Raw genomic sequence first — 27,394 nt, 5'->3', positions numbered from 1 at the left:
CTCTTCACGAGAAGAGCTTCCAGTCACCACCCACATTTTTTTTTTACCTCAGTGCTGTATATGAGATGCATTGCACAAGTGGTGCCTTATTGGAATATGAAGTGAACATGTACCAGCTGCATAGACGATCACTTTAAGCTAGCAAGATGTGTGAGAAATGGGTGCTTGGCCTCCGTCGTACTCCCCAACGAACTTGTGCTTGGCTCATGCAATCTTTTTGAGGATGCACAGTTTGTCCTTGTAGCAGAGAAGCTGCATGGAGTGGCATGAACAAGTTTCTTCACATACTTGCTGTTTCCAGAACACATAACACTAGAGCAACTATGATAGAACAGCTTGTGACACATCTCAAAACTGATCAAACTTTTTTTTTTTGTAATTGTTCTCTGCGTTCTTTTTGTGTCGTCCCCTTTTCCTTGAAATTCATCCAAGAAAGGGAAATGGATATGTTGGTCCTGTGACAGGCTAGTGACCAATCTAGGATGTACCTCCAATGTCAGTTTTACTTTTCTCCACTACAACCTCTTCTCCCACTCTTAGTATAGATTGTTGGATTGGTGATCACAATGCTGTGTGGTCTGTGTAGAAACCAGTGTTGTAAAGAAAGGGGGTTGGTATCCGTGCTTGCATGTATTTACCTGAACATGTTTTCTTCCCAAAGGCCTTTCTAAAAGGTGATGGAAGTAAGTTTCTACAGAATGAAACAAGAGATTGAGCGAACCCTGTAGTTCAACTCTTTCCAACAAGAAACTATCTTATGAAGATTGGTCTGAATGTCACCATGTTTTATGTTCTAATAGCAGAGAACATTGAACAAAAAAACTAAGAGTGTGTATAAGTAGTGTATAAGTATAGTAAAGGTGGTTGGCTATGGAAATGGTGGTCTATTTCAGGGTTGCTGTGATTAGTAGTCTGTCTGCACTTTGAAACTGAGTTGGTAGCATACCTACAGTCAAAGCTTCAGGTAAAATGGAAATATTCATGGATGCGTCACTTAACAGACTTAGTATTGATTTGTGGTGTGCAAGCTGCCACTTGAGCTGTTTGAACAATATTTCTTTTTGGGTGGTTTGCATTGTGGTTGATTACTGGAGCCCAACTTTGGCTTGCTGAGCCACTAAAGTTCCAAATGGCAATGGCTTATTAGTTCCCAAGAAGCTGTTTTTCCTTTAAAAGCTCAATTCAACATTAAGTAAATGGAAAAACAAAACACCAGCAAGAAATACTCTAAACACATACTGAAAGGGAATATTTGCACAAATGCATGTATGAAATGTGATCTGTGAAGTAGACGCACCAGCCATTTTTAACATTAGCCTATGGAAGAGCCAAGATCCTGTCTCTTTGTGTTGTCCAAAGAAAGAACCCTTTTCCACTGATCAAAAAGCTCTTTTCTTTGGACTACCTGAAATTGGTCATTTATCGGCAAAGCAAGTCATTAGAAGCAATATCACACTTAAGTATTTTTTGGCTCCAGGTCCAGATGGCATCGGTATGCTTACATTGGCATGCAATGATGACACTTGGATGAACTCACTATGTCACACCTTAGAGGACCCAGTCAGTCTTTTTATATGGTCTAGCTTTGTGTTGTACATGGTAGCTACACTGATCATGGGGATGGAACTACAAAGTAGATTTTTAAATCACACAGTCACCTACTTAAGAGTCTAACACTTCCTTCCTTACCTACAGGAGCAAAAGGGGATATTGAGAACAGATGCTTGCTTACTAGTGTAAGTGTGCTCTGTGGTGCATGTGAAGATACCACTAATTAAAGTTGTGTATTCCTCTTTCAGCTTTTCCCTATTTGGGGTCGCCACAGCAAGTCTGTCCTGTGACTTACATGCTTGATTTGGCACATTTTTTTTTACGCCTGATGCCCTTCCTGTCGCAACCTTCCCTATTTATCTGGGCTTGCGTCCAGCACAAGCCTACCACTAGATTGCCTTATGGCTGGGGGTTGAACCCAGGGCGTCTTTATGCAAAGCTACATCCCTGGGGATGGGACCGCAGTCCCAGTATAAAGGCATAATCGACTGGCAGTGTAATGGTTGTCAGCCTGTCAGTCAGATATGAGCCCTTGTTTGCAGTGCCTGAAGGAGGGTTGACAAATTGACGCCCCATGTTTGCATGGTTCCTTTAGAAATGGTGATAGTGGATTTTGACACACATCATATGGCTTATATGGGATACTTGCTATGGTCCAAATATCTGAATGTCATTGTTGTATTTGAGGATTTCATCAAGTTCAGAATACACAGTTCCCTTCACTGTCCTGTAGGCTGATACTAGCTTATTGTCAGCTGTATCAGCGAGCCAGAATAGTAAACACAAAACAAAAGGTCTGGTGCTGGTTAAGCGAAACTTTGGTAGGATGAAAACCAGGTTAAGAGCAACATTCACAACAAGATCCAGGAGTAGATGCAGGGGTACTCCTGGAGGGAGTAGGAGTAATCCTATGTAGGAGGGAGTTGCAGTCATCTTAGTAGGAGTTGAAGAGGGTGGACATCTCCTGTTGTCACTATTGTCATCAGACTGGTACGATAGATCGACTTGTGATATTGCTTGGAACCAGTGATCCATTTTCTCTTTGCTATTCTGTAATCACATGATAAAAATGTCTTGCAAGGAAAGATTATACAGTTAACATTGGTTGGTTGACTGAAGGATTTATCCACTCATGGAAACTTTTCATCTTGCAAGATGAAAAGTGCTGCAGTTACCTGCAGCAGCCATAGCATGAGACAATACAAGTTAAGTTTAAGCAAATTCAAACTAACAAATACAGGATTAGTCCTCTAATTTGTTGAGGTAGGATCAAGCAACACTTTAGCCTACCTAAAGAAAAGTCTCATCTTTGTCAGTAATTTTGCCATCATTGGTGCAATACCCAAAATACTTGCAGATATTCACTACTTCTAAGGCACTGTCATGTCATGACTGTCTGATCCACATGGCTTTGTTCATTAGTGCCCTCTTCCAGTTTTTTTTGTAACTTTTAGGTTAGAAGCTAAAAGATGGATCAACTGCTATGCTGATCAACAGCTTGTTGTGGTTTGAATATTGAATTATCTCCTCCATTCACACAAAGTTCAACATAAAAAAAGAAAGCCTTGGCGGTAAGAGGAAGGCTAGATTTTGCACCTTGTCTCTCAAACAGACATGCTGCCAGTTTGAGAAAATCGGGAATCTGAATGCAGTGCCCATAATCCTGATGTTATAAAAGATGTAGGGAGAGGGACTACAAGACACTGATCATCAATCTGGCAAACTGATTTTCAAAAATAGTGATGATGATTGAATGCCCAGTTAAATACATCATGACAATTGTGGTTCAATGACTCTCTGCTTTGAGAAACATTGATTAATATAGTCTTGCATATGTCAATTGTTAACAAGCCTGTTGTGTTTAAAGTGGTGATGATTGTTGTTATTTAAAAAAATGGGAAAAATACTTCACTGTTATAGGTAAAATAAATGTAAAAGCCTTTGCAGACAAAATTATATCTAACCCGAGACAATAACCCGGCAGGGAGAAAGCTAGAAATTCAATTTATTTCCAACAAGTGACAGCCTTAAGTAGTCAAAGAGAGCTGTGTACATGGAAAAAGGGATTCTTCCTGCTCTACCTGCATACAGCAGCTGCAGCAGCAGCAGCAGCCATTTTGTGCTCTCCCATTCACTGAAAACAATATATCAAAGAGAAAGGTGTGGGGGTGGGGAACATGTAGGCTAGCTTATTGACCAATTCAAATAATTAACTTAAGGAAATGTTAATTGTCTATAACAGTTTATCACAGAACTCAATCTGAAATTTTCTCATAGCTACTTTCTAATTGTGGCAAAATGAGTGACATGGGGTGAAATATCCACCAATTTAGGAGAATAAGAATGCAGAATTAATGTTTCTTTTTTTAACATAAGGTAGTTTAGTTTTAACTTGTAGCTTCAGAGTTTGAATTGTTTTGGAAGCTTTTAGTCAGTCTTTTACCTCTCTAGCTCCCTCCCATGTTAGTGAAAACACTATTCTGCTGCAATGGTATAATCCATGCCTGGCTGTAAAAGCCCAGTCTGAAGCAGACTGCTGCTGTGGGGGAGGGGTGTTTGTGTTCTGTGTCAGGCTGTGGACTTAGATCTGACTCTGTAGTGCTAGCTACAGCTCATGCGATATAGGTAACACCAAAGATGGCCTTCACGTTTTCACTTTTACCTAACAAGAAGAATGAAAAGATTTTGTGACTCTGGGTTAACATTTTTGGTCACATTGTGCAGTTGTTGTTTGTACTGTGCTGGTCAGGTTTTTTTTTTTTTTTTGAGGCCATGCATGAGCCTGTTCCAGTAGCGCATGTGTAAAGAAGACTCGTGCTGGTTTCATTCAGATGAATACCGCTGGCCACCCCCCCACCTTTTTTTTCTTCCCTTTTTTCCTTCTACCCAGCCATTGCTAGTCTTCAATTATTTGCTGGGAAGGAAAAACAAATTACGCGTACAGGATTTAGACAATAGCAGGCTAAGAAGCAATGCTTTTAGACCATTGCTTAACATTTTAAATATAACTTCCTTTGACTATTATTACAGCATATTTAGGTTTCAATTGTTTAGCCTGCAGTTCTGTCCGTGTGTTGTTTATTTTCTTAAAACACCCTTAGGTTGTGCTGAATCTAACTGCATTTCGAAGTGTAAGAAATGTTTAGTCCCTAAGTTAATTGTTGTGATTGCAGTGTACTTGAAAATGAGAATATTATGAAGAGTATTATAAATATATTTGTAGTGTTCTAGCTAGTTTGCCTTGGGGATGGACTATACCCACCTGACTAGATAGAAAAAGGAAACAATTGGATATGGATGTAGGTAAATTGCCATAAGGAAGATCAATAATCAGCTGCTGCTTAGAAATACTGTTAAATTTGGTTACATCTGGTTTCTTAGTTGCCAGACAACAGGAGATATAAAATAGTTTTCTCATCTGGATAAGCAAGAATAAAGTTTGCACCAGGTGGTGTGGTGAGTCGTTCAAGTGTTCAATTATGAATCAATAAATTTGTGTCAAGTTATTTGTTTTAAGTTGAATGAGTGAGTTGTTATTCAGGCATAGGCAGCTTGCATTGCTGCACTGAATATAAGTCTTTTCACAGCTTTTATTATCACAAATCTACAGACATAAACACATCTCATAAAATTTGGCGTACAGAGTTTGTTGCCAATTTCACTCAAATATTTTTGAACAGGAATTTGAAAATTGAGCTCCTTGGGTAAAAAAAAGATGGGTGGGCGGGGGAAGCTTAGAAGTAAAACAAATGTCTGATTCTATTTAAATGTAAGAAGTGCGGACATATAGGTGCTTTACCGAAAGCAAACTTTAGGTCCTCTACTGAAGGCCTGGGAGCTTTAGGGCTACGTGCAGTATTTTAGCTTTTTTTTTTTTTTTAGGACTGCTCTCTTCTGGACAGAGATGTAGGCTCTTGTTCCTGGAACAAGCAGTTTGGGGAGTCACAGATGTACACATACTGGCATTTAACAGGATAAGAAAAAAGATACATTTTCTTTGATTGAAGCTCTGATTGGTGTTACCTGCATTAGGAGAGCCATGTGAAATTTTCTGCTGTTTCATTTGGGTAAATATTTTGGTCAGTTTATTCAACTGAATTAAAATTTTTGTGCTAGTCTTCACAAATACACATGGAAGTTCCTTTCAATAACATGTTACTGCTGTAACATCATGTTTTACCTGATACAGCACGCTCTAAAGGCTCAGTGTGGCTGAGCACAGCAGACCAGGTGGCCATTTTGAGTTTCACTGAATCCAGATGCAGGGGCTGAGAGTGGGGGAGGAAAGACAGCGCACTGTGCGCAGAAATGTTGGAATGCAGCCTCTGCTCTCTTGCTGACATCTTCTTTCTACTCGGTATATAGCATCGACAGAAAATGTCTAATGTAAGGAAACTAGGTAAAAAAAAAATTGTGATTGCTTAACAAGTGAAACCACCAGTATCATCTGTCTGATAGCTGAGTGTGAGGTTCACTGTTTGGTTGAAACAGCACTTGAGGCAGCCTGGAGGAGAAAAGCCAGTATTTTGTTGATAAAACATTGATCAGCATAAGTTTGATCTCATATTAGATGAAACTAATGGGTTTATTAACTCCTCAGTCATAGCTCAGAGTGTTCTTGAACAGTGAACACAAGACAGCGCTGTTTCTGGGAGCAGCAGTGAAACTCTAAACCAGGATGAGATGATTAAAGACATACAGAGATAGTATTTGGAAGAAGTATATTTTTGTTCATTTTTCCCTCAAGATCATTGTACACATGGAGATTTCTGCAGATACACTGTACTTTTTTCTGTTTTTTTGGTAGGCGGAGTTTGTTATTGGATCTGTTCGTGCCTGTGCTCAGCATGCTGCTCGCAGCAGCGCTGGTGGCCATTTTGTGTTGCTGCAGTAGCAGAAAGGGGGGATGGGCAGAGAACCCACAACAAGATTTTCTTTGGTCCCACAAAGTGGGCTTTTGTTGAAGACATGAAGTTTGTGAATGAAATTTAATTGTCCTTACAAATTTAATTTCTTCTTTACTTCTTTATTTCTTCTAGTCCCAATACTTACACTGTGATTTTTCGGTCTGTTTTGAAGCTCAAATTGTCACATGAGGAAATTGGCTTATTTAAACTTTGGGGAGAAACTTCAGTAAAAGAAACAGAAATGCAATAACATTTTTTCATCTTGTAAGTGGATACTCATTGTTCCTCTTGAGCAGCAAACTGTGACACCCCTGCGATGGAATGGTTCAGTCTGTTATACAGCAGCCCTCCCTGCTGTGGGAGAGATAGCTGGGGGGATAGAGGCTGCTTAGTGTTTCAGATTGTGCTCCAATTTCTTGTGCTCGGCTAGCATGAGACTGTTGACTAGAAAACGAGAAATCTTGCCAAATAACATGGCAAATAATATTGGAATAAAATACTTGATCCACTTTTTGCTTAAATAACCCTCCCCTCTCCAGTGTAGGACCCAAACTTAATCATGAAAAGAATTTACAATAATGTTTTCAGAGGAAAATGCTTATTTACCTCGTATTGGTTTGGTCTTAAGCGAAACAGCAATATGTCTCAGATAAAATAATAATAAAAAAGTAAAAGCATTTAGAGTTTTGTTTTTTGTGTGAAACCTCAAAATAAATATATCTTAGCAAAAATTTTTACCATATTTGACTGTTTGTCAAAAACAGTTGAACATTTTTAACAGTTTTTCCTTTATCTCTTTTGTTTTTAATGCCCCACCCCCATACTGACTTCCTTCCCACATCAGAATGGTTCAGTCCATGCTTGACGAGGAGAAGCTGTTCAGGAGGGAGAGAAAGAGACTGTGTGTGTGTGTGTGTGTGTGTGTGTGGTGGGTGGGAGGGAGGGAGGGGCGGAAAGAGACAGGATGGTGGGGGAGGGAGGGTGCAGCTGCCTCTAAGTCGAGTGTGTTGTGGGTGTGCAATTTAGCGCTGGCTGTGCGCCGCTAGCTAGGCCATTACTAAAGTGCTGCTTTGTCTTTTTAAACTGAATTTAAACTGGCTGGTATTATAGACAATGAAATTTTTATAATTTTTAGGTTTCCCCTTGTTACCTAATCAGGCATAGTTGCTTCAAAAGGATGCATCCTGGTTTATAGTGGAATGGAACAGTCTGAACTTGGCTCACTTGCCTTTCCTTTTAACCCTCTTATAGCCACATATCCTTTTTAGCTGAACCATTTTTTTCTAAAATCTAATAAACCCCCTCCATTTCTTGTGTCCTCTGACAAAACAGAATTTTTATTTTAAAATAAATTTTCCATTATCATTTCAATCAACATTTAATTAGGTTTTCTATCACCCAGTTTGCTCCCATTAAAAACAGCTTTTGGGGAGTGGGAGATGGAGCTTTGTTTGAACCCATTTATTCAGATTCATCTTACTTTTTACAGAGTCAAAATATCCCAAAACATTTATGGTGGTGGCATGAGTCCCACAACAGCTAGGTTATTAGAGGCTGAAGTCAGCTGAAGCTAACTAAACACCCCACTTACTGCCTCAGGTGTTGTCATGCTTAAATCTTTAGATTTAGTGGAGGGTTAGAATGAGATTCATTAGCTATATCTAGGGTTTCTAATGACATATTTTTGTCTATGCTGAAAATAAACAATTGCAGCACCAGCCATCTTGAAACTGTGACATGGAAATGACTGAAACACTGCTTAACATCTTAAACTGAATAAACTGAATAGTAAAGGTCAAAACTCCACTTCTTGAATTTTTTTTTTTAATCAGAAAAATGTTCTTTTTTTCTGATGTTATTTGGAAAGAACAGCCCCCTCTGCCCTTTTTCAGAATGGTTCAGTCCATGTCGGCTGTAGATTTCCACACAGTGGACTAGTTTGTACTAGAGTTGGGGGATGGGGGTTGCTAAGCAACAGCCTGTGCAGTGTACTTCCCCTCTGTCTGTGCGCTGCTAGCTAGGGTTGATATTGATAGTCACCACACTGTACTTAAAAATGACAAAGACAAAAGCACTGATTTGACTGCATTTTAAGTGCCTGCAAAGATATCATGCACTTGATAGACTTCATCAGAGAAATAAAAAAAAAAGTTTAATAGTAAGCATTAGAATATAGTGCTGTGTCAGGGTTCAACTATTTGTTTCTAAAGGTTTAATTACTACCCACTATAGGTTCAAGTATATCACATAGCTTTTGTAGGACACACCTCTGCAGGGAACAAAATGGACTAGTCCCGATGGAGCCCCTCCTCCTTTCTTTTATGTTCTGTTGCTGGCCCTTCAGCTGTTCCCTGCTCCAACAATCAACAAATACATGGGAGGCCTCAATCCCACACATCCAGGCAAAGGTCACAATTTCTTCTCTTTAAAACATGTTTATCATTTCTCTGTGCTGTGTTAATTCAATCTATCTAAGTTTTTTTTCCTTACTGCAGCTTCACACTCTTCATGGTTAGCTGTAATACTTTTAGAAGGTGCTATGCTAGTTGAAGAGCACAGAGTTTGGCTTGCTAATTTTTTATGTTTTTTTGAAAATAATTCATTTCATGACATTATATCCAAGTCAGGGAGTTTGGTCTAAATGTTTTAGAACTAGCTGATCAACAATGTCAGGAGGGACATTCTGTCACCTGCAGTACTACATGATACCAGAAATGTGCATGCTTTTTTTGAACATTGTTTCTCCCTGGAGTGCACTCATATGGGCTTAATTTATTAACTTTGGTCATGCATGTTCTGTGTTGATATGCGTAGGTGGCAGTATGTGTGGATTCTTCACAGTTTAAATTCAATTGTAATTGTGCGATATTCACACAATACTGACAGGTGTAAAGCACCCTCCAGTATTGTACGGCTGCTTATCAAACCCACAATATTGCGCTCATTTAAAAGTGGCACAGTTGTGTCCACATTTTTTTTTTTTAATGGTCACCGGCAGTCCACATGGTTTTGCATGTATATAATACTCATAGACTTTTAAGTGTCAGGGTATTGATGTGGTGGAACGTAGCAGGCAGAATGTGGGCATCCTTTCATCATTGCCCAAAGTGACACACTGTGATTCTGTGTGTCAAGGAATGGGTCCCAGTACTTAAATAATGGAAGACAATAGTGACTCCATTAAAAACTTGTGTAGCTAGAACACAATAAAAAAGAGTCTGGAAACAAATTGGCATCCATTTGAGAGACTGATTGATTAGAAATTGCTTTGTAACGACAAAAAATACTTTGTACTACTACCAAGCTAACTTGTGAGTCAGAGAGATATTCAGCAATAAGTGGCATCTTACTAAAAACTTATCACAGTATTGCTACTCTTGAAAGGCCAACATGTTTTGGCAAGTCACACATGCACATGTAGGCACAGTAGAAATGCCTTTTACTTCAGGGTAGAGATCATCTTTCTCGCTGAACAGTTATATTTCATATTAGGCGAGGTTTTTGAGCAAGTTATCACACTGCTGAAAGACAGTCAACAACATTCAAAGTTTCAAATTTTGTTAAATTAACTAAGTGGTTGGGGTGGCAAGTTTTTCTTCTATTTGTATTTTGTTTGGGTGTGTGATGTAGGCCTTGATCTGAGGCTTCCTGTAGTAGGATTGGGTTCACCCACTGTCCAGCTTTTTTGGTCACAGCGACTTGCATTTATAATTCTGGACTTGTCCCTGCAGTTACTACTAAGGTGACATTTAGCCCGCAAATCACTAGCTAGAAATCTGGTGTTGAGTCTGGGTTGCAGAAGCAAAGTATGGGGCCTCATGTCTCTAGATTAGGATGAAGAATATAAGTTGTTTTTTTGTTTTTTTTTTTGTTTTTTTTAATGCATGAGAAATGAATTGACATAAATTGAAAACAAAATTCGATCGATTCGAAAGTTAATTATTTTTTTTTTATTTCTGTTTTTTTTTTGAAAATGTGTCTGCTCAAATGCAAGTTCTATATTCTGTGCATTGAAGTCATTGAATGTGGATCGTTTCCATTCTGAAATTCCGAATGCAATGTATTTGGCAGAAAATTCATACAGAGCATGCAAAGACAGAAATAAATAGACATATTAGACATACTAGAATTTAGACCCATGCACTTTCACCTCAGACCTCATTGTGAGGAATACAATTTGAATAGAGATAGAAGTGGTTTCTAAGATTTTTTTTTTTTTTTTTCCCCTTGAAGAAATTTGTAGTTTTTGATGGCCTGAATTGTGTGTATTGAATGTCACAAGATGTATGAGTGTGTTTGCCTGACATATGTTTTGATTTTTTGTTTTCTGTACTCCTCCAACTCAGGTATAGTGGTGCACTCACTCTCGTAGCTGCAGAGAGCCCCATTTTTAACTGTGGGCTGGTGAAATTTGCTAACTAAATGGCTTTAAATACTTCAACTTAAAATGAAGCAAGGTGATATTGTAACCTGATAGATATCTGGTAAAGAATCCTGCTCAGCTAGCTACAGAGAGCTCAGTCTGGTAGCAAACAGCAGAGCTGACGGCCATTTTGAGTTTGTGCACTGAATCCAGGCGTAGTAAATGAGGCCGTAGGATGGGGGAGGGGGAATATTGTGCTCTGCGCAGTGTGCAATAACATTGGAATGTGAAGTGTACCAGAGATCGTGCTCATTGTTCACAACACTTTTTTTTTTCTTCTTAATACTTTTTGCATGATGATAGATTATATTGCAGTTAATGCAATCATGCTAAAATACATTGTCATTGTCTTTTTTTTTTTTTCCAAACAATGGCATGGTGTATGGTCATTGACCAAACATGAATGCTGATATGAAAGCAGTGTAGGAATGGCTTACAGTGCTCTGCGTTTATGCCGACATGTAAGTATGCCGCTCATCTTTACTGATCTCCTGTGTGTATACTTTACAGTGTAAAGTATACACTCTAGGTCTTCTAAGTGGCTGTCGTAGTATTTAACCACAGACATGCTAAGCTGCAAAGCCCAAATAGCTCATTTACCCATTTTTGGTGATCATTGCATTTTCAGGTGACTCTGAACCTTACCAGAGTGGAAAAAGAAAGACTGACTAAGCAATACAGTCTGCATGTTAACAAACCTGAGTTCACATTCGCATAAATGTAGGTTTAGTCATTTGTATGAAGTCATCTATATTGCATTTGCCTCTCTCTTCATTATTACTTGGTGTGTGCTTTGGTTAGCATGTTTGGCTTCTCTTAGACTGATGTCATGCCAGCAAATAGCTGATTCATCACCTGACAAACTTTTTGATATGATGTATTGGAACTTTGGAACGTTTCACTCTCATGCTGAACAAGAATGACCTTTTTTAATTACATCAAATGATCATGTTTGAAATATGATGAAGCATGATCACAATTTCTTTATAATAAAAGAATACAAAGATAGCTAGTTCTGCTTAAACAGCTTAAAAATGAAAAGAAATGTGAAATAGAAGTACAGAAAAGAGCACATGTGTGAAACAGTGTTGGCAAAGAAAGGACTGGCCCTTTTAAATGTTTCTGCTTTAATGTGTTTTAGCCTGTTGTGTCCAAATGGGTGACTGATGTGTAATGGCACATAATTAGATAAATTATAATTACCATAAATGAGTAATAGATAGGAATAACAGGTTGATAACTAAGCAGTTTGATGACATTTGAAGCGAACAGACAACTAAATGTCTCCCTTTGAAGCAAAGACCTCATAGGGAAAGACTGCTTAATTCCAATGAGTTAAACTTAAGCTTATAGATTTGATTTTAATTGTTCCTATATACTGTTCCTATTGGTCTGGTTTGATGGATTAGCATAGAATTGTTACACTTTTTTTTTTTAGGTGGTTAGAGAATTCAGTTTAAGTCCTTGACCAGAAATCTTTGAACTTGAAGGTGAGTTATTTGTAGATGTTTTAATTAATATGAACAGTGCATGCTAATTAATATTACAGCAATTTAATTTTACGCAGCTAAGGACAACACTCCTTCAGCATGCAGCTTATATTTATAGTTGAAATAATCACACCCATCTAACCATGAATATTCATGAAATGAATGCATAGAAAATATAACTGCTAGCCTCATATCTAAAACTTGGGCAACAAACAGAACAATGTACGTAAATCCTTCATGTTTTACATAACCTCTTTACTGCTGCCAACACAGCCTCAGTTTGTTGATTCTGATTTGCTGAGGATGGTACCAATAGGAGAATGGGGGGATGGGAGGAAGGTTGAGTTGCTGCTGCTGTTAACTTCAATGTCATTCCTGTTCTGTGAAATGGGGCTGAGGTTTAGGTAAATATGAAATTCTTTAGTAACAAGAGAAAATTAAGGCAAGGGGAGTTTGTCAGAGTATTCTCAGACAGACCAGAAAAGGTTTTCTGGCACACTGAACTGCACCTTAACTGTTGTGGGACAGATACATTTGTGTGTAATTAGGTTGTAAGAATCTGCCTAATTTGGCTTGGTTACTGAGGTAAATTCGTGGTAAAGAAGGTTGTTGTTAGTGAACTCACCATTTTTGCATGCAGACCTCTGAGGGAGAAGAATCTTCTAGAAAAGGGAAAACGAACACAGCACAGGGCTCTGCAGTGACCTCTTGTGTTTCCCCTGATACTCTACAGCTATGTCTTCACCATGCAGTACGTTAAGCCCAGAACAGGTTCATAAGTGGAAGACACTGTGCTGTTTATTCCTGCGACTGTCACTGTGTGTTGTAGATCTTTCCCAGACTCATCATGCCCTGTGGTAGCATCTAATCTCTGCGTGTCACTCCACAGGCAGCAATGGAAGTTGTTGTGACAGAGGAGAAGAAGAAGATTTTCCGTGCTAGGAAAACCATGAAGATCAGTGATCGACAGCAACTGGAGAGTCTTCACACCACCTTATTGACATCAACTCCAGGTTTGTCCAACCCATCTCCACCACCTCTAATGAATGGCACACACAAAGAGGATGGACAAAAAGCAGGAGACAAAGAGCAAAACAACATCTCAGACTCAAACTCCCCCAATGCTACATCACCTGCCTCTCCTGCTCCTTTCTTGTCCTTGAATCTGTCCCCATCCTCTGCCTCTTCGCAAAGTCCAAAAGAAAAGGAAGAAACCCCAACTTCTCCCATATCACCATTCCACTCTCTAAACTTTGAACTGAAAAAGATGGAGAACGAGAAGGAGGATGAGAAGAAAGGTTCTTCATCATCCTCATCACACGATTCTGTTACACCAGTATCAACTAAATCTAAAGAAAACAAGGAAGAAGGAACAGAAGTGATTCCAGAGATGGAAATGAAAGAGGTAAATGCTGCAATGTTTTTCGAAAATTGTGTGGGAGTTTTAATTCAATATTATGTTGTAATATCAGTGACCTAGGTTGATAATCGATTTTAAATTAATTAGACTTTTAATTAAGAGATATTCATTTATGTTCATTCTTAGGAAAAACACACTGCAACGGTTGACCCGGCTGTGGATTCAGCAAAAGGGTCTACTAAAAGTATGGCTCCATGTTCGCCTGGGCTTCCTCCAGTATCTGACTCTACAGAATCAATGGATACTGATTGGGACACTGCAAAGGCCAAGGACTCTGAGGCCTCTACAGCCAAAATAAAAGATGAAAAACCTTCTTCACCTAAATCTAAAACTTCCGATTCCTCTCCTTCTGTTCCTCCTCCATCTCATCCAGCTTCCTCCTCTACTGTTGGCCTAAAAGAAGAAAAGGAAATCAAAGATGACTTTAAAAAGGAGAAGAATAATAAAGACGTGAAGAAAGGACCGGTCAGTGAGGGAAAGATGCAGGTGGACTTGGTGAAAGTAGAGATCAAAAAGGACAAAACTGATATTGGAAAAACCTCAAAGCCATCTCGGCCATCATCCACTCCACCATCAAATACAGGTATGATAGTTTCATATAAGATCCAGATCATTTTTCTGTGTTGATAAAGATGAACCTTTGTCCAAAGGAAAAGGAGCCAGAGGTAGTAAAATAAGACGTGTTAAACAGTAGAACTCTGAATAATTTTATGTTCTTTTAGTTAAACAAATCTAGGCAAACAGAAGGTTATTAAAAATGTTCTGTCACAAACCAAAATATCCTTTTGATCCTAGTAGATGTCAAACTCCAGAAAGTCTACAATTGTTTTGGTCAGACTTCACAAAACTAATCTTAATAAATAATATTTTAAGGATTATAGCCTTTCACGTCACTTTGAATGGCAAGTTATTGTAAAAAAAAAAATTAAGTTTAGATTGGTGGTTTTATATTATTTTAAGCGAATGGATACATTCAATTTGACATTTGAAGAAACTACTTAAAGACTGAGAACCTTTTACTACTTCCCAATGTGACCAAAAATTATTTGTTTAATATGTGACTTTCATATTGCTTTTCCTGTGTTTATGATGGAGTAATTGTTAAGTTTAAACATAAATTGCTTCAATTGAAGGGCATGTGTTTATTTTACCTGGGTAGCTGTGGCAAAAGTAGATGTCTGATGGTCAAATGGTGTGGAAATATACTAATACACTGACTAAAAACTTGAAGTCAAGCACAAGAATGGCATCAAAGCTTTTTTTGTGGACTCTGTCCAGATGAAAGGCAGTGAATGGGTAGTAAGCAGGTCTTTGTCTTTGTTTCCCAAGTAGTGCAAGAAGAGAAAGGATCAACCTCGGGGCTGAAACGCACTTTATCTGATGGTTCTGAAAAAGACAGCCAGACTTTGAAAAGAGAGGGGAAGAGGCCCAAGATGGAGCGTGAGGAGTTGGAGGCACAGCTAGAACTTAAAATCACTGCAAAAGCTGGCAGTAACCATAAACTCGAAAAGGTGTGTATGCAACTATTCCGCAGCAGAATTTTTCCAGAAAGGCTATGATAACGGGACTCAGCTTTGTTGGCCATGTTTATTGGAAAAGTTAGGACATAATTTTTGACCCTCGACCTGATATTCTTTAACAGATTGTCCAACAGCTAGTGGATGAACGGTTGCGGGTCTTGGAGCTGACAATGTGTGACAACATCCAAGAACTCAAGGACAGGGTAGAGAAGATCAACTGTGCCACTAAACACCAAACTGCCATTAACACACTCCAAGTAAGTACATGTATGGTCGTAATTGAAGCAGCTCCTAAATTGACATGTTAAAGTTGACAAAGATCAAATGCTAAATCCACATTCCTCTCTGTTTTCTAGGCCAAAATAGCCCGATTAGCAAAAAAGTTCGGCGAGGCTAATCAGGCATCAGAAAATAAAAGGAAGCAGGAGGTAAGACTTGTTTTTTCTTCTTTCTTTTGTTTCTTGCAAAAAATCTCTCTGTCTTCTAAGCAAGCAGTATTTTATGAATATGTCCTGACCAGGGGTGTTGCTAGGCCTGCACCTTTACAGGGGCACAGGCCCCCACCCAGACATTCCCCCACACGCACACAGTCCTTCACCCTGCTGCTTCACTGTATTTGAAGAACTTTCTTATGTCCGTGACGGCAGCCTAACATTAATGTAGGCTAGCTGTGCGCTGATAAGTTTACTCTACAGTGACAGCGTAGCAGTAGCAGTGTTTGCATTTAAATTTTGCATGCTAGGTGTTGCCCGTTCCATTCAGTGATTATGCAGCGTAGACGCACCCAGTGCCTGCGAGTGCAATGCAATCTCTCGACTCTTTGAAGTGATTTTGCAGCAGCCTTATTAGGGTGTGATGGGGCTGTTACAGGAGCTGTCAACTACTCCTAGACGTGTCATTCATGGCACAGGGGTATGAATATCATTCTGTGACGAAAAATAGATTCATTCATGAAATTTCATTGAGAATTTTGTAGGGGGGAACAGGCGCATGTTTACCAGGGCACGTGCGCCGGTAAAAAGTGTCTGACGAGGCACATGGGCCTGACAGTGATTTGTTTGATTTCCACAGGCACTTGCTGCTGCTGCTGCTGCTGCTGCTGCTGCCGCTGCTGCTACTACTGCCACCAAGACCACAACTGTTGCAAACAGCCCTCAAGCTGTACGGTAAGTGCATCCATGTCTATAGCAGTTTTTCATGTAGGTTCCTGGCAACTGCACTATATATTTCAACTTGTAAAGCTCTTCAGGGTTTTTGAAAGTGTTTAGTCACTTCACTGCAGGTTCACATGTATTCAAGACCATTTAATCATGTGACAAAATATGAGTTTTCAACACTGAGAGCTTCGTTTTCTTTAGACGTGTTATCTTTGAATGCAGCAGTGTGTGCTCTTTGGTATTGGTGTGAATATAATTTGACCTTTGTATGAACGTGACAATACCGGACTGAAGCCAGTACTACACACCGTTCACAGCGTGAGTAGTTGACATTGTCCCAGGATGCTATCTGGAATGACTAGAGGAAGAGTTAAAAACTAATAGATTAAGAATCCTTACATCCTCTAAATCCATACCCTTTTTGGAAACCAAGATTCTATGTCGGTGGTTCGGTTTTTCAGGATCAGCTGTTTAAACTCTTAACTTCACTCCAAATATTTCTCTAGACTGGTTTGGAATAAACGTACACATGTGCCAGTCTGTGTTTTGCACCTGCAAAGTAACCCCGCATGGGTCCAGGTCCTGAGTCTTGTGACGTTCTACAATGTGAAGCCTGAGCGTTTCCTCATCCAGTGCAGAGTGTAGTTAAAACTGCACCTCTCCTCCCAACAGCGTGCTCCGTCGGCAGACACTTGAGCCACATCCTCAGGTGCCCAGTGAAGAAGTTGGGCCCTCTGTTGGTAAGAGTCCTGCCCTGTCTGTAAAGAAGAACAAGGAAGAAGATAAAATGGAGGAGGAAGAGGACAAAAATGTGGCACGTCATGTGACCATGGCTAAAAAACTGGCAGAATACAGTGAGGGAAGATGCAGAGCAGACATTAAACTCCGCACGATCACTTCCCAATTAGAGAAAGTGCTGTACTACAACTGCAAAAGAAGTTCAGGGAATCCAAGAGCTGACCGCTACGCATCGTACATATTCCGTTCCTTGGTCCCATATGATGTCTACTGTGACTGGGTTGCAAAGGTCAACTATGTTGGATTACTGGGCAAGGACGCACTGCCTATGAACCTAAGGAAGACAATGAGGATGTACATTGAACGTCGATTTCCCCTACTGTCCTGCGACAGCTGGAGAGAAATTCGTGATGTTATCAATGAAATACTACGTGTGAAAAGAAGAGCTGAATTTTTTCGAGAATATGATGAGAGAACAACTCAAAGAGTTTTCATCTACTAACAATATCTTAGTTGACTGTCAGTCAAGATTTAGGAAAAAACAGCACAACTACAGCGGCCTTAAAAGTGGTAGATTATTTTGTTAAATCCTTACAAGACAAGCGTCATTGTGAAGCTCCTTCTATTGACCTGCCTAAGGCTTTTGACACTGTGGATAATACAACATTGAACTGAATGCTTATCAGTGTAGTACTGTGAGTTTTCGAACCAACAGACAATTTCTGTCCATCAGGCAGACCTCAGTACATGCAAGCAGGATGTATCCCTTCTAGCTCCTCTACCTAGAGGGGAGCCCCAGGGAAAGGTCCTAGGACCACCTCTGTTTAATATATCAAGAGTCTTGATCAAAATATTTGAAATGCAATTATTCTCTTTTATGCAGACGATACTGTTATATTGTTCTGCAACTACAGCAAGCCAGACTCCTTGTAAGCTACAGCTAAATGACATTGTGCAATGTAACTGTCATAGGATTCAAAATTTGTTGTCAATGTTGGCAAAGTAAAACTCTTCATGATTCACCTCTTCCTAATACAAAATCAAAGCAACTGACCCGTTCAATTATCATTGAGTTGGGTCTGCATCTCAAGTTAAAAGGAAAGTGGATGTAGGAAACTGATGGTTCATATTCAGCAATTATTAAAAAACATAAAAATAAAACATACATACAAACAAACAATAAAAAAAGAAAAGCTGTAAGGGGGTTTAAGCTGATATGGGGTTTAATGTAGAACCAAGTTTTTCCTTCTATGCCAAAGGATTTGTGGCCACCACTTTTATGCCTGTGCGGAACTATGGCAATGCTGTATACATGCATGCATTTTTGCAGCGTTTACACACGCCACTTACCATCTAAAATGGAGCACTGAGTTTTCTCGATTGGAATGCCCTAACTTACAACTACTTTTGTGCTCAGGATGGATGGTCTGCCTCCTTCACTTTTTGAGGTACCCACTGGCATATTATTTGTAAGGCTATTCATGGTCTGCTTCGATCTTGCCTATAAATCTGTATTCTTCAAAAAAAAAAAAAAAAAAAAAAAAAAAGTGGGAAATTAATGTGTCCGCACCCAGCACTTAATACTTATATCTGTCCCTTAATCCTGTATGGAATTTAGATAAAGGATGAAGTATGCTACTCCCTCTGCTTGGAATAAAGTTGCAAATAGCCTTAATGATGGGAAACTGGCCACAATGGATGCATTTGAAGCAATTTGATTTACTTGGAGGCATGGACACCTGGCTGTAGATGTTTGACTGGTGACTGACCCCCTTTTGATCCCTAATGTTTATGACCTGTGATGGATATGATGAATATTTTTGATATTTTACGAATCTGTAATTTATTCTTTATTTTCATTGTTAGTTGTCACGTCTGCAACCCCGTTACTTGTGCTGCTGCCTGTCTCTGCTAGGATGCTCTTTAAAAAAAGAGATCTTTTTTATTTTATCTCAATGAGACTTTTCCTGGGTAAATAAAAGTCAATTAGGAAATAAGAATTGTTGTCATTTTCGGCTGTTTTATGATACAGCAACAGAAGCATACTGGGACAATTGTCATCATTAACAAAACATTTCACCCAATATCACTTACAGCACTAAATATTGAAAGGGAAGCAAGTCCCTGGTGACTTGTACACAGTCAGTCAAGGAATTGACAATGGACCTGATTTTCACTGTAGAAAGTGTAGAGAAACTGTAGAGTCACGTGTTATTCATGTTTTTCCCGTATTATATGACTGTATGAAATTGGATGAAGGTAAATATCAGTATGTTACCACATTCGGTCAACTTTCTGTCATGGAAATAAACAAGCAAAAACATGCACGAGTCTAAGCATAAGCAATCTTTCTGAACAGGCCAGTCCGGACTTCCATGGAAGTGAAGCAGAGTCCAACAACAGTTCCCTCCTCCAACACAGCTGGTAAGTAATACCAACAACAATGAAGCTGTAGGTTTTGACTGTTGGTCCTGTTTATTCCCATTTGAAGTTGGCATGTTTTTCTATTTGTTCAACCGGTCTTTTCTTGAGTCTATGGTGTCAATCCACATCTTGTGGAAATTCATTTAAATGCCAAAACCAGCAATTTTTTTTTTAAAAACAGCAACCATGGCTTGCCTGTATAGCCAAACAAAGTACCATGTTGCTCAAATTCTTGGTCAGAGGCTTATTGAATTTGTGCTAGGAAATTGCTGAGGATTTTTAACCCTTACAGACTATACAGATTAAATTTGACCTGTTTTGACCGTCAGAAAAATACCCTAAAAATCATTCTTTTAGATTTGATGACTTTTCCTTAAGTGACCAAAGTACGCAAAAGGGATTTTTTTATTTTTTTATTTATTTTTTTAAATACTTTAGTACAAGTCCTACAAATTTTTGCACACTGAGCCCAATCTGGGTCAAATTTGGCCCACACCTATTCAGATGGATTTTAGCTCCACCAGTGTGTGTAAAATCAAGGAAGATGGTGGTTTTAGAGAATCTTGAAACTCTTCAGGCCATGTCTGTGTGATTTCTATGGGATAGAGGTTACAGAGTTCAAGGGGGGCCTTGACACTGTCACCTGTCTGTGTCCCTACACATTTGCCCAGGTTGCTGTAGACAGACACCTGCTAGTCATTGAAGGCACATGGGGGCATCATGAAACACTGTAATTGTAAAACAGCATAGCAGTGATCATAGAGGGGACACACAAGGAACAGAGGCTCTAGAGGTCAGACACAAGATCTGCACCTGTCAGCAAAAGCACCTTCAATGTAACAAAATAATCTACAAAGTATCACATTTCCAACACATCAAAGTGGTTCGTTGTGGGGGTTCATAACATTATAAAGGTACCTGAGATGCTATTTCAGTGATTGAGGCTATGGCAGCAAGATTCACTGCACAAGAGGCCCTTGATCAGTTTTTCAAAAATGAGGAGGCTGACAGCGACTTGGAAGAGGATGTCTCAGAGCAGGAAGATAACGTGGAGGAAAACTCTGATCACCACCCCTCGGATGAAGAAGACTCTGATGGAGAGGAGCAGGGAGCAAGGGAGACATTCATGTCCAAAAACCATTCTATCTCTTGGTCTTCAATTCCACCCCAAACTGCAGGCAGGATGGCAGCAGAAAACGTCATTAGAATGATGCCAGGACCCACAAGACTGGCCACCTCCCATGCATCTGACATTTTGTCAACCTTCCAACTCTTCATCCCTCCAGCAATAGAAAAAATTGTCATTGAAATGACAAACATTGAGGGGCATAAAAGGTCTGGTGAAGAATGGAAGATGATGGATGTGACTGACCTGCGCGCTTACATGGGACTTCTAATACTGGCTGGTTTGTACAGGTCACGAGGTGAAGCTGCTTCTAGTCTGTGGAATGCTGAGACAGGAAGACCAATATTTCGAGCCACCATGACCCTGGAAATGTTCCGTACCATATCAGCAGTGCTCAGATTCGACAACCGTAACACAAGAACTGTACGGCATGCCACTGACAAATTGGCAGCAATCAGGGATATCTGGGACAAGTGGGTGGAACGGCTACCTCTGATGTACAATCCTGGTCCTGATGTCACAGTGGACCAAAGGCTAGTTCCATTCAGAGGTAAGAATTGTCTTTCATTGTCATGCTAATTAATCACTGCTTCACATCTGATTCCCTTTATTTGTCATTTCTTATGCACTTCCATAGATAAAAGGGAAATTGTGCTTCCTTTGTAAAATAAATAAATATGTAAATATAAATAAATAAACAAATAAAAATCAAAAAACTAAATAGTGTTCAGCAAATCATAAGATTAATAGAATAGAAAGATAAATGGTTTTGTCTTTGTGTTTTCCCAGGTCGCTGTCCTTTCCGTCAGTACATGCCAAGTAAGCCTGGAAAGTATGGAATTAAGTTATGGGCTGTCTGTGATGCACGTTCCAGTTATGCTTGGAATATGCAAGTATACACTGGAAAGCCAGCTGGGGGAGCTCCAGACAAAAACAATGGCGTATGTGTTGTGCTAGCAATGACAGAAGGGCTAAGAGGACACAATGTAACATGCAACAACTTCTTCACCTGTTATGAGCTTGGTCAGGCGCTTATGAAGAAGAAAATCACAATGGTTGGTACTGTGAAGTGGAACAAACCTGAGCTGCCACCTGCTCTGATTGCAACCAGGGGGAGAGAGGTCTTTTCTTCCAAGTTTGCTTTCACTGAGGACACCACACTTGTCTCATACTTGCAAAAGAAGAACAAGAATGTCATCCTCATGAGCACATTACATAAGGCTGCAGAGGTGAGTGCTCAGGAGGACAGAAAACCAGCCATCATTCTTGACTATAATGCAAACAAGGGAGGAGTGGATAACATGGACAAAGTAACAGGCATGTACAGCTGCAAGAGGAGGACCGCCCGCTGGCCTCTCGTGCTATTCTACAATATCATTGATGTATCAGCCTACAATGCCTTTGTTATATGGACTGAGCTGAACCCTACCTGGAAGGCAAGTAGGAGGAACTGGAGGAGATTCTTTTTGGAGGAACTTGGAAAGGCCCTTGTCACTCCTTGTATTGAAAAGCAACAGCACCTTCCTCGCACAGCTGCTTCAGCAGCACTGGTAAGGGCTGTGCAACAGTCTGAGCCGAGCCCTGATCAAGTCCCACAAGAAGCCAACACAAGGGGACAGAAAAGAAGGCGATGCAGCTTCTGCCCTACAAAAAAGGACTGCAAAACAGGGACAACCTGCTGCAAATGTGGGAAACACATGTGCAAGTTTCACACAAGGAAAGTTTCCTACCACTGCTTTAAATGCAGAGACTAGTTTGAAAGACTGAGAGTCTTGAGACCTTTTTTTTCTTTCTTTCTTTCTTTTTAATGCTGTGTTTAGGATTAATTAATGTTGAATTTTATGATATAGCAGTGAGGGCAGCATTTAATGGTTGCAATGGTTATTAATAGTTATTTGGGGAATTCCAACTGTTCCACAACATTCGTTCAATTTTCATTTTCAATAAAACATATTTAAGTCACTATGGCTAATATGTTTTCATTGCTTATGTTAAACAAGACATGATATTGTGTAATAGATGTTTGACTCCAAAAACAAATTTAGGAAAACCTAAAAAAAAAACAAAAACAAAACACACTCCCTATATTTTAAAGATTAATTCTGCATTTATCAATGTCAGATAGGCTATTTAATCACCCGAAATGGATCTGTGGTTCAAAATTTGGTGACACTTCATATGAGGGAATTCTTGAGGTGGTCAAAACTGACCCGCTCCTGACCCAAAAGCTCTCTGATATGTCTTATTGTGACCCATAAATGTGGACTCTCATAGCACCTTGATTCTTGTACATTTTTGATAATTGGGTTGGGGGTGAGTGTCACAACCAAGCTGGGGCGGGTTTTGGCCTGAGATTTATTGGCAATAATAGAAATGTTACCCAACTTATTCTTATTTTTCCTGCTTCACGTAGGTGTGTGGAAGTGCCTGAATTAATTTGTCTGTTGTTAATCTGTCTTTTGCTCATTGCGTGCTGGATTAGGTTTTAACAGAACACAGAGAATCACATTCATTTGAAAATCACCGGCACTCTTTCCTATTTTCCTCAGCAAATCCAGCTGCACCAGCTCCTCCACCCTCTGTCCCAGCTCCAACTGCAACATCCACCTCCACAACATTGGTTCCACAAGCCCCCATCCTCCAGCTGATCACCTCCACATCTAATGCGGCCTCCTCCTTAGCCACTGGCATTACCACTCAGAGTCCCACTGGCACCTTACTGCTGAAGACGGCAGGGAGTGGCATGGTGGCTACAGGCCAACCACTCCTCATCCAGCTGCCATTATCGGTGGCTAATGGTCAGGCAGGAACGCTGGTCAACATCCCAGTCTCTTCTCTGTCTCCAGCCAGCTCACTCAACAAGGCCAAAACCACTGCTCCTACCGCCACATTTATTCTCAAGCCTGCTCCCACTACTACCACAGCATCTGCCCCACCCGCTGCCATCGTTCCAGCTCTCCAGGCTTCCACTGGCCAAATGACGTCCACTCAGATTTCTCTCGCCCGGGCCGTGTACCAGGGGGGTGCTGGGGGGATAACTACACCAAATGCTGGCGTGTCGGTTACTACAGCTAGGACTCCAGCTCAGTCTGTCTCTGTTGCTGGAGCTATGTCATCAGCCTCTTCACCTGCAACATCTGGGCCAGCAGCTACAGGCTCCACTGCTCCAGGACCCCCACAAGGAACATCTCTGACATCAAAGACAGGTGAGGGTTTGTTGTGATTAAAAAAAAGCTTTTTTTTTTTTTTTTCTTTTAAATGTCATGCCTGCTGTTTTCAGCAACTTTTAAAAATGAAGTTGTCCAACACTGGCCTTGTCTCATAAATGTCAGAAGAGTATATCAGACAAACCAAAACCATTTTGGTTTTAACGTTACGGTTGGAACAGCAATCTATGTCTTATTTTGTGGTTCTTGTGCATTTTTCCCTTTTCTCTTAATCAATATTTATTTTCTCTTTCTGCAGATAACCAAGCTACTGCAGCCACTGCATCTAAACCAACTACAGCACGACCAAAAGGTTCTGTCATTGATCTCACTGAAGATGATGATGATGTGCAAGGTAAGGGTGACACTGTTTTTCCCTAAAATAGATTTTTCAAAACAAGATTTTTTAAAAAATTTTTTTTCAACACATCAACAACAATTTTTTTGAAAAATGGCACTTGGTCTTATGTTTTACTGTTTACTCTGCAGTGACAGGAGTGAAAAATCCCACTATCGCAGCTCCAACAAGCCAGCGTCCCCATCCGGTTGTCAGCATTCCCACCAGTAAGACCACCACACTACATTAAGGGCATGAATTAGGTACATAGTTTGCACCTTTTGCATGCGAACTGCTTATTTAAATATCGTGTCCGCTCTGTCCTCAGGTGCAGGAGCGAGGTCGTCCCCGCAAAGTACTCAGAGCTCCTCCAGCAATCCTCAGCTAACAATCCACCACCGCCCCCCACTGGTAATGACTTAAAAATACATATTGTACGTGCAGATTTGTGCTGACAGGCTACGTTTAAGTTGTCTTTGTCCACCACAGATTTTTTACCTTAAAGATTTCATTTGATGTCTGTTTAGACGTTTATCATTTAATCTAAATTTATGAAAAACATTTTGCATTGAACTTCTACATCCACAACCTTATTTGGTGCCTGCACACAGCAGCATTTTTCCTGAGTGCAAAAACTAAATGAGAAACAACAATTGTGCCCCTTTGAGCAATATGGTTCATTTGAAGAGCTGTTTACAGGTGCAGGAAGACCAAGTCTGCAACAAAGTGAAAAACATTCAAAACATTGCATGCGTGAACTATGTTGCCCATTTGTATTAGCATGCAGAGTTTGAGACAGGCGATCTATCACCAAGCCTCCCAAATCCACATCCCCTGGTTCTTCATTCTAAATCAAAGTATGCGTTTCAGAAAAGGCCTCACCTTCCAAAATTTATCACACTCTCAGATCCTCTGGAACATCATCATCAATGAACACTTTGAGTGATTGAAAGACTGTCACGTGTGAACTTTTCAGTGATGGGAGGGAATCTCAAGGCTTTGGTACATCCTGATTGCAGGATACGGTATGCAAGACATCAAAATACAGGCCCCCAAAAAGCAATAAATTTCATCAGTTGATGTGCTGAGTGGGTCCCCACTTCTGCAATCAAGTTCATCAAATCTTTATCAATATACCGCTCTATGCAGTCCAGTTGGGTCCGACCCTCTCTATCCTGCAGTTTCCTCCTCATATACAAACTGTGCTTGATTTGGTGTTAGCAGAGAAGCCCTCCTTCGCATCTAACGTCCTTTCTTGGAAAGTTCTTTATGGCTTGGTCTTGTCTCTTCAGTAACATTGAGACATCAGTCTCATCCTGCTGTGTCCGAGAGTGATGTCTGGGAGTGCATGATCTGGCAATGTCATGATCTCAACAATATCCTTCATATTCATCACAGAGATGTCTACATCCCCTGATTCGCTTTGAGAGCTGTGGAATGGAATGGTGTTCTAATTATTAATCAGAGAAAGTATCATGATCAATTTAGAGAAATTTTCACTTTCTAATGGATGTGCATGGCACAAAATGTTCAGAGTTCGAGTGGTGTGTAGTTTGGCTAGAGTGAAAATTACCTGAAAAAAATAATTTCTAAATCATCCACATATTAGAGACACCATTTTTGCCAAAGTAGTAGAGATAGTAACATAGATACAGTGATATATACACATCTGAACAAAAGTCACAAGTGATCCCTTCATTTTAACACCAAATTATTCAGATTTCATTTTGGGGATGTAATTTTTGAGCTGAAAGCATTATTAGAAGTTATCTTGCCACATGACCAATTACTGACAATGTTCTTTTTTTTTTTTTTTTTTAAATAGGACTCTCCAATGAAATCCCGCACTGTAAATCCTGCTGCCTCAGCCCGGGGCTCCAGTATGATACTGCCCCACCTCCCTTTAGCTCCTGCACCTCCTTGTTTACCCCCTGAGGCTGAGCGGACATCACTTCCTCAGCAACCTCAGCTGAAGCTGGTGCCAAGTCAGACTGGTATTGTCCTGTCCTGGTGTGTGGCAGAAACTGATCGGACCTGTGCCGCTGTAGATAGCTATCACCTCTATGCCTTCCATCAAGACAACTCAAACAGCAATGCAGCACAGCAGCACTGGAAGAAGATTGGGGAGGTGAAGGCCCTCCCCCTGCCTATGGCCTGTACATTAACCCAGTTCCAGTCTGGTTCCACTTACCATTTTGCTGTTCGGGCCAAAGACATCTATGGGCGCTTTGGTTCCTTCTGTGAACCTCAGTGCACAAACGTCATCAATTCTAACTCAAGTTGAAGAGTTAAGGAATAAAAAGTTTTTGCATTTGAAAGTTCATGACTTACTTCACCTCTTTTTTGTGTTAGGGGTTCAAAGGTTGTGCGTTAAAGACATACAGTATCTGTAAATAAATATACCATAACTGGACTTTGGGAAATTGAATCAGCAAACATTTGGTTTTGTCGGTTTAATGTATGTAATGTATTTTTTGTGACTTAAGCTGTTGTACATAATTGAATTACTTTGCCTCTCTACCAAGTCAGATATTTATGTTGTTGACTCCATTACTCTGACCCAGATGTCTTGCTTTATTTGAGAAGAGGTGATAAAATGATCCATGTAAACTCTTGCACAGAAATGTATAAATGTGTGCTAGGAAATGAATGATAACTTTTGTAAGTTTTGTCTGGTAACCAGACTTTGGCAAACACAATAAAAGGTTTTATTAACATCTTGAATTACTAATTTTGTGACTAATTGGCACTTTGGTAACATGTCTGTAACAGATTCTCATGTTTTACCAGGACAAAAGGATATGATTTTTTACACTGAAGGTCTTTTCTCTTGCATGGCCATTCAGGCAATCGATAATTTACTGCTTATCTGCCAAAGATTTATTTTCCTCAGACATCTAACAGCTGCTCTAAACCTGGAGCCATTTATGAATTACAGATCCGCCAACCGTAGTGTGGAAATTTAATGGTAGCACATGTTTTGCTGTTGTCATAGCTGTTGTCATCCTCATAGACCACAAGAGGGGGCGCCAAGAGTCTAACCTAGTTGTTTCTTGTTTGTTGCTCTAACAGAAGCAGAGAGTTAAAAATGTTGG

General features: G+C 40.0%; 1 protein-coding gene across 6 annotated transcripts in view; it reads left to right on the top strand.

Annotated features, from left to right (window-relative positions):
• Window positions 1–27,023, top strand: part of atf7ip (activating transcription factor 7 interacting protein) — a 30,997-nt gene extending 3,974 nt beyond the window's left edge. For 3 of the 6 annotated variants that reach the window (XM_029504176.1, XM_029504193.1, XM_029504211.1), the window contains exons 2-10: window positions 13,261–13,776; window positions 13,918–14,374; window positions 15,121–15,302; window positions 15,434–15,568; window positions 15,668–15,739; window positions 16,383–16,477; window positions 19,566–19,630; window positions 20,566–21,306; window positions 21,546–23,284. In XM_029504176.1, coding sequence (XP_029360036.1) covers window positions 13,261–13,776; window positions 13,918–14,374; window positions 15,121–15,302; window positions 15,434–15,568; window positions 15,668–15,739; window positions 16,383–16,477; window positions 19,566–19,630; window positions 20,566–21,306; window positions 21,546–22,510 — 3,228 coding nt within the window. In that variant the 3' untranslated portion in view covers window positions 22,511–23,284. Of the gene's footprint in view, window positions 1–8,821; window positions 8,867–13,260; window positions 13,777–13,917; window positions 14,375–15,120; window positions 15,303–15,433; window positions 15,569–15,667; window positions 15,740–16,382; window positions 16,478–19,565; window positions 19,631–20,565; window positions 21,307–21,545; window positions 23,285–23,305; window positions 23,963–24,221; window positions 24,318–24,451; window positions 24,527–24,627; window positions 24,711–26,124 lie in introns of those variants that run through there. The other 3 variants (XM_029504220.1, XM_029504202.1, XM_029504185.1) reach the window with 3 other exon arrangements.
• Window positions 27,024–27,394: the final 371 nt, after the last annotated feature.

This window comes from Echeneis naucrates, chromosome 1, assembly GCF_900963305.1.
Source record: "Echeneis naucrates chromosome 1, fEcheNa1.1, whole genome shotgun sequence".
Lineage (NCBI taxonomy): Eukaryota > Metazoa > Chordata > Actinopteri > Carangiformes > Echeneidae > Echeneis > Echeneis naucrates.
Note: the sequence above shows the minus strand (reverse complement) of the source record. Positions and strands in the feature narration are given on the sequence as shown.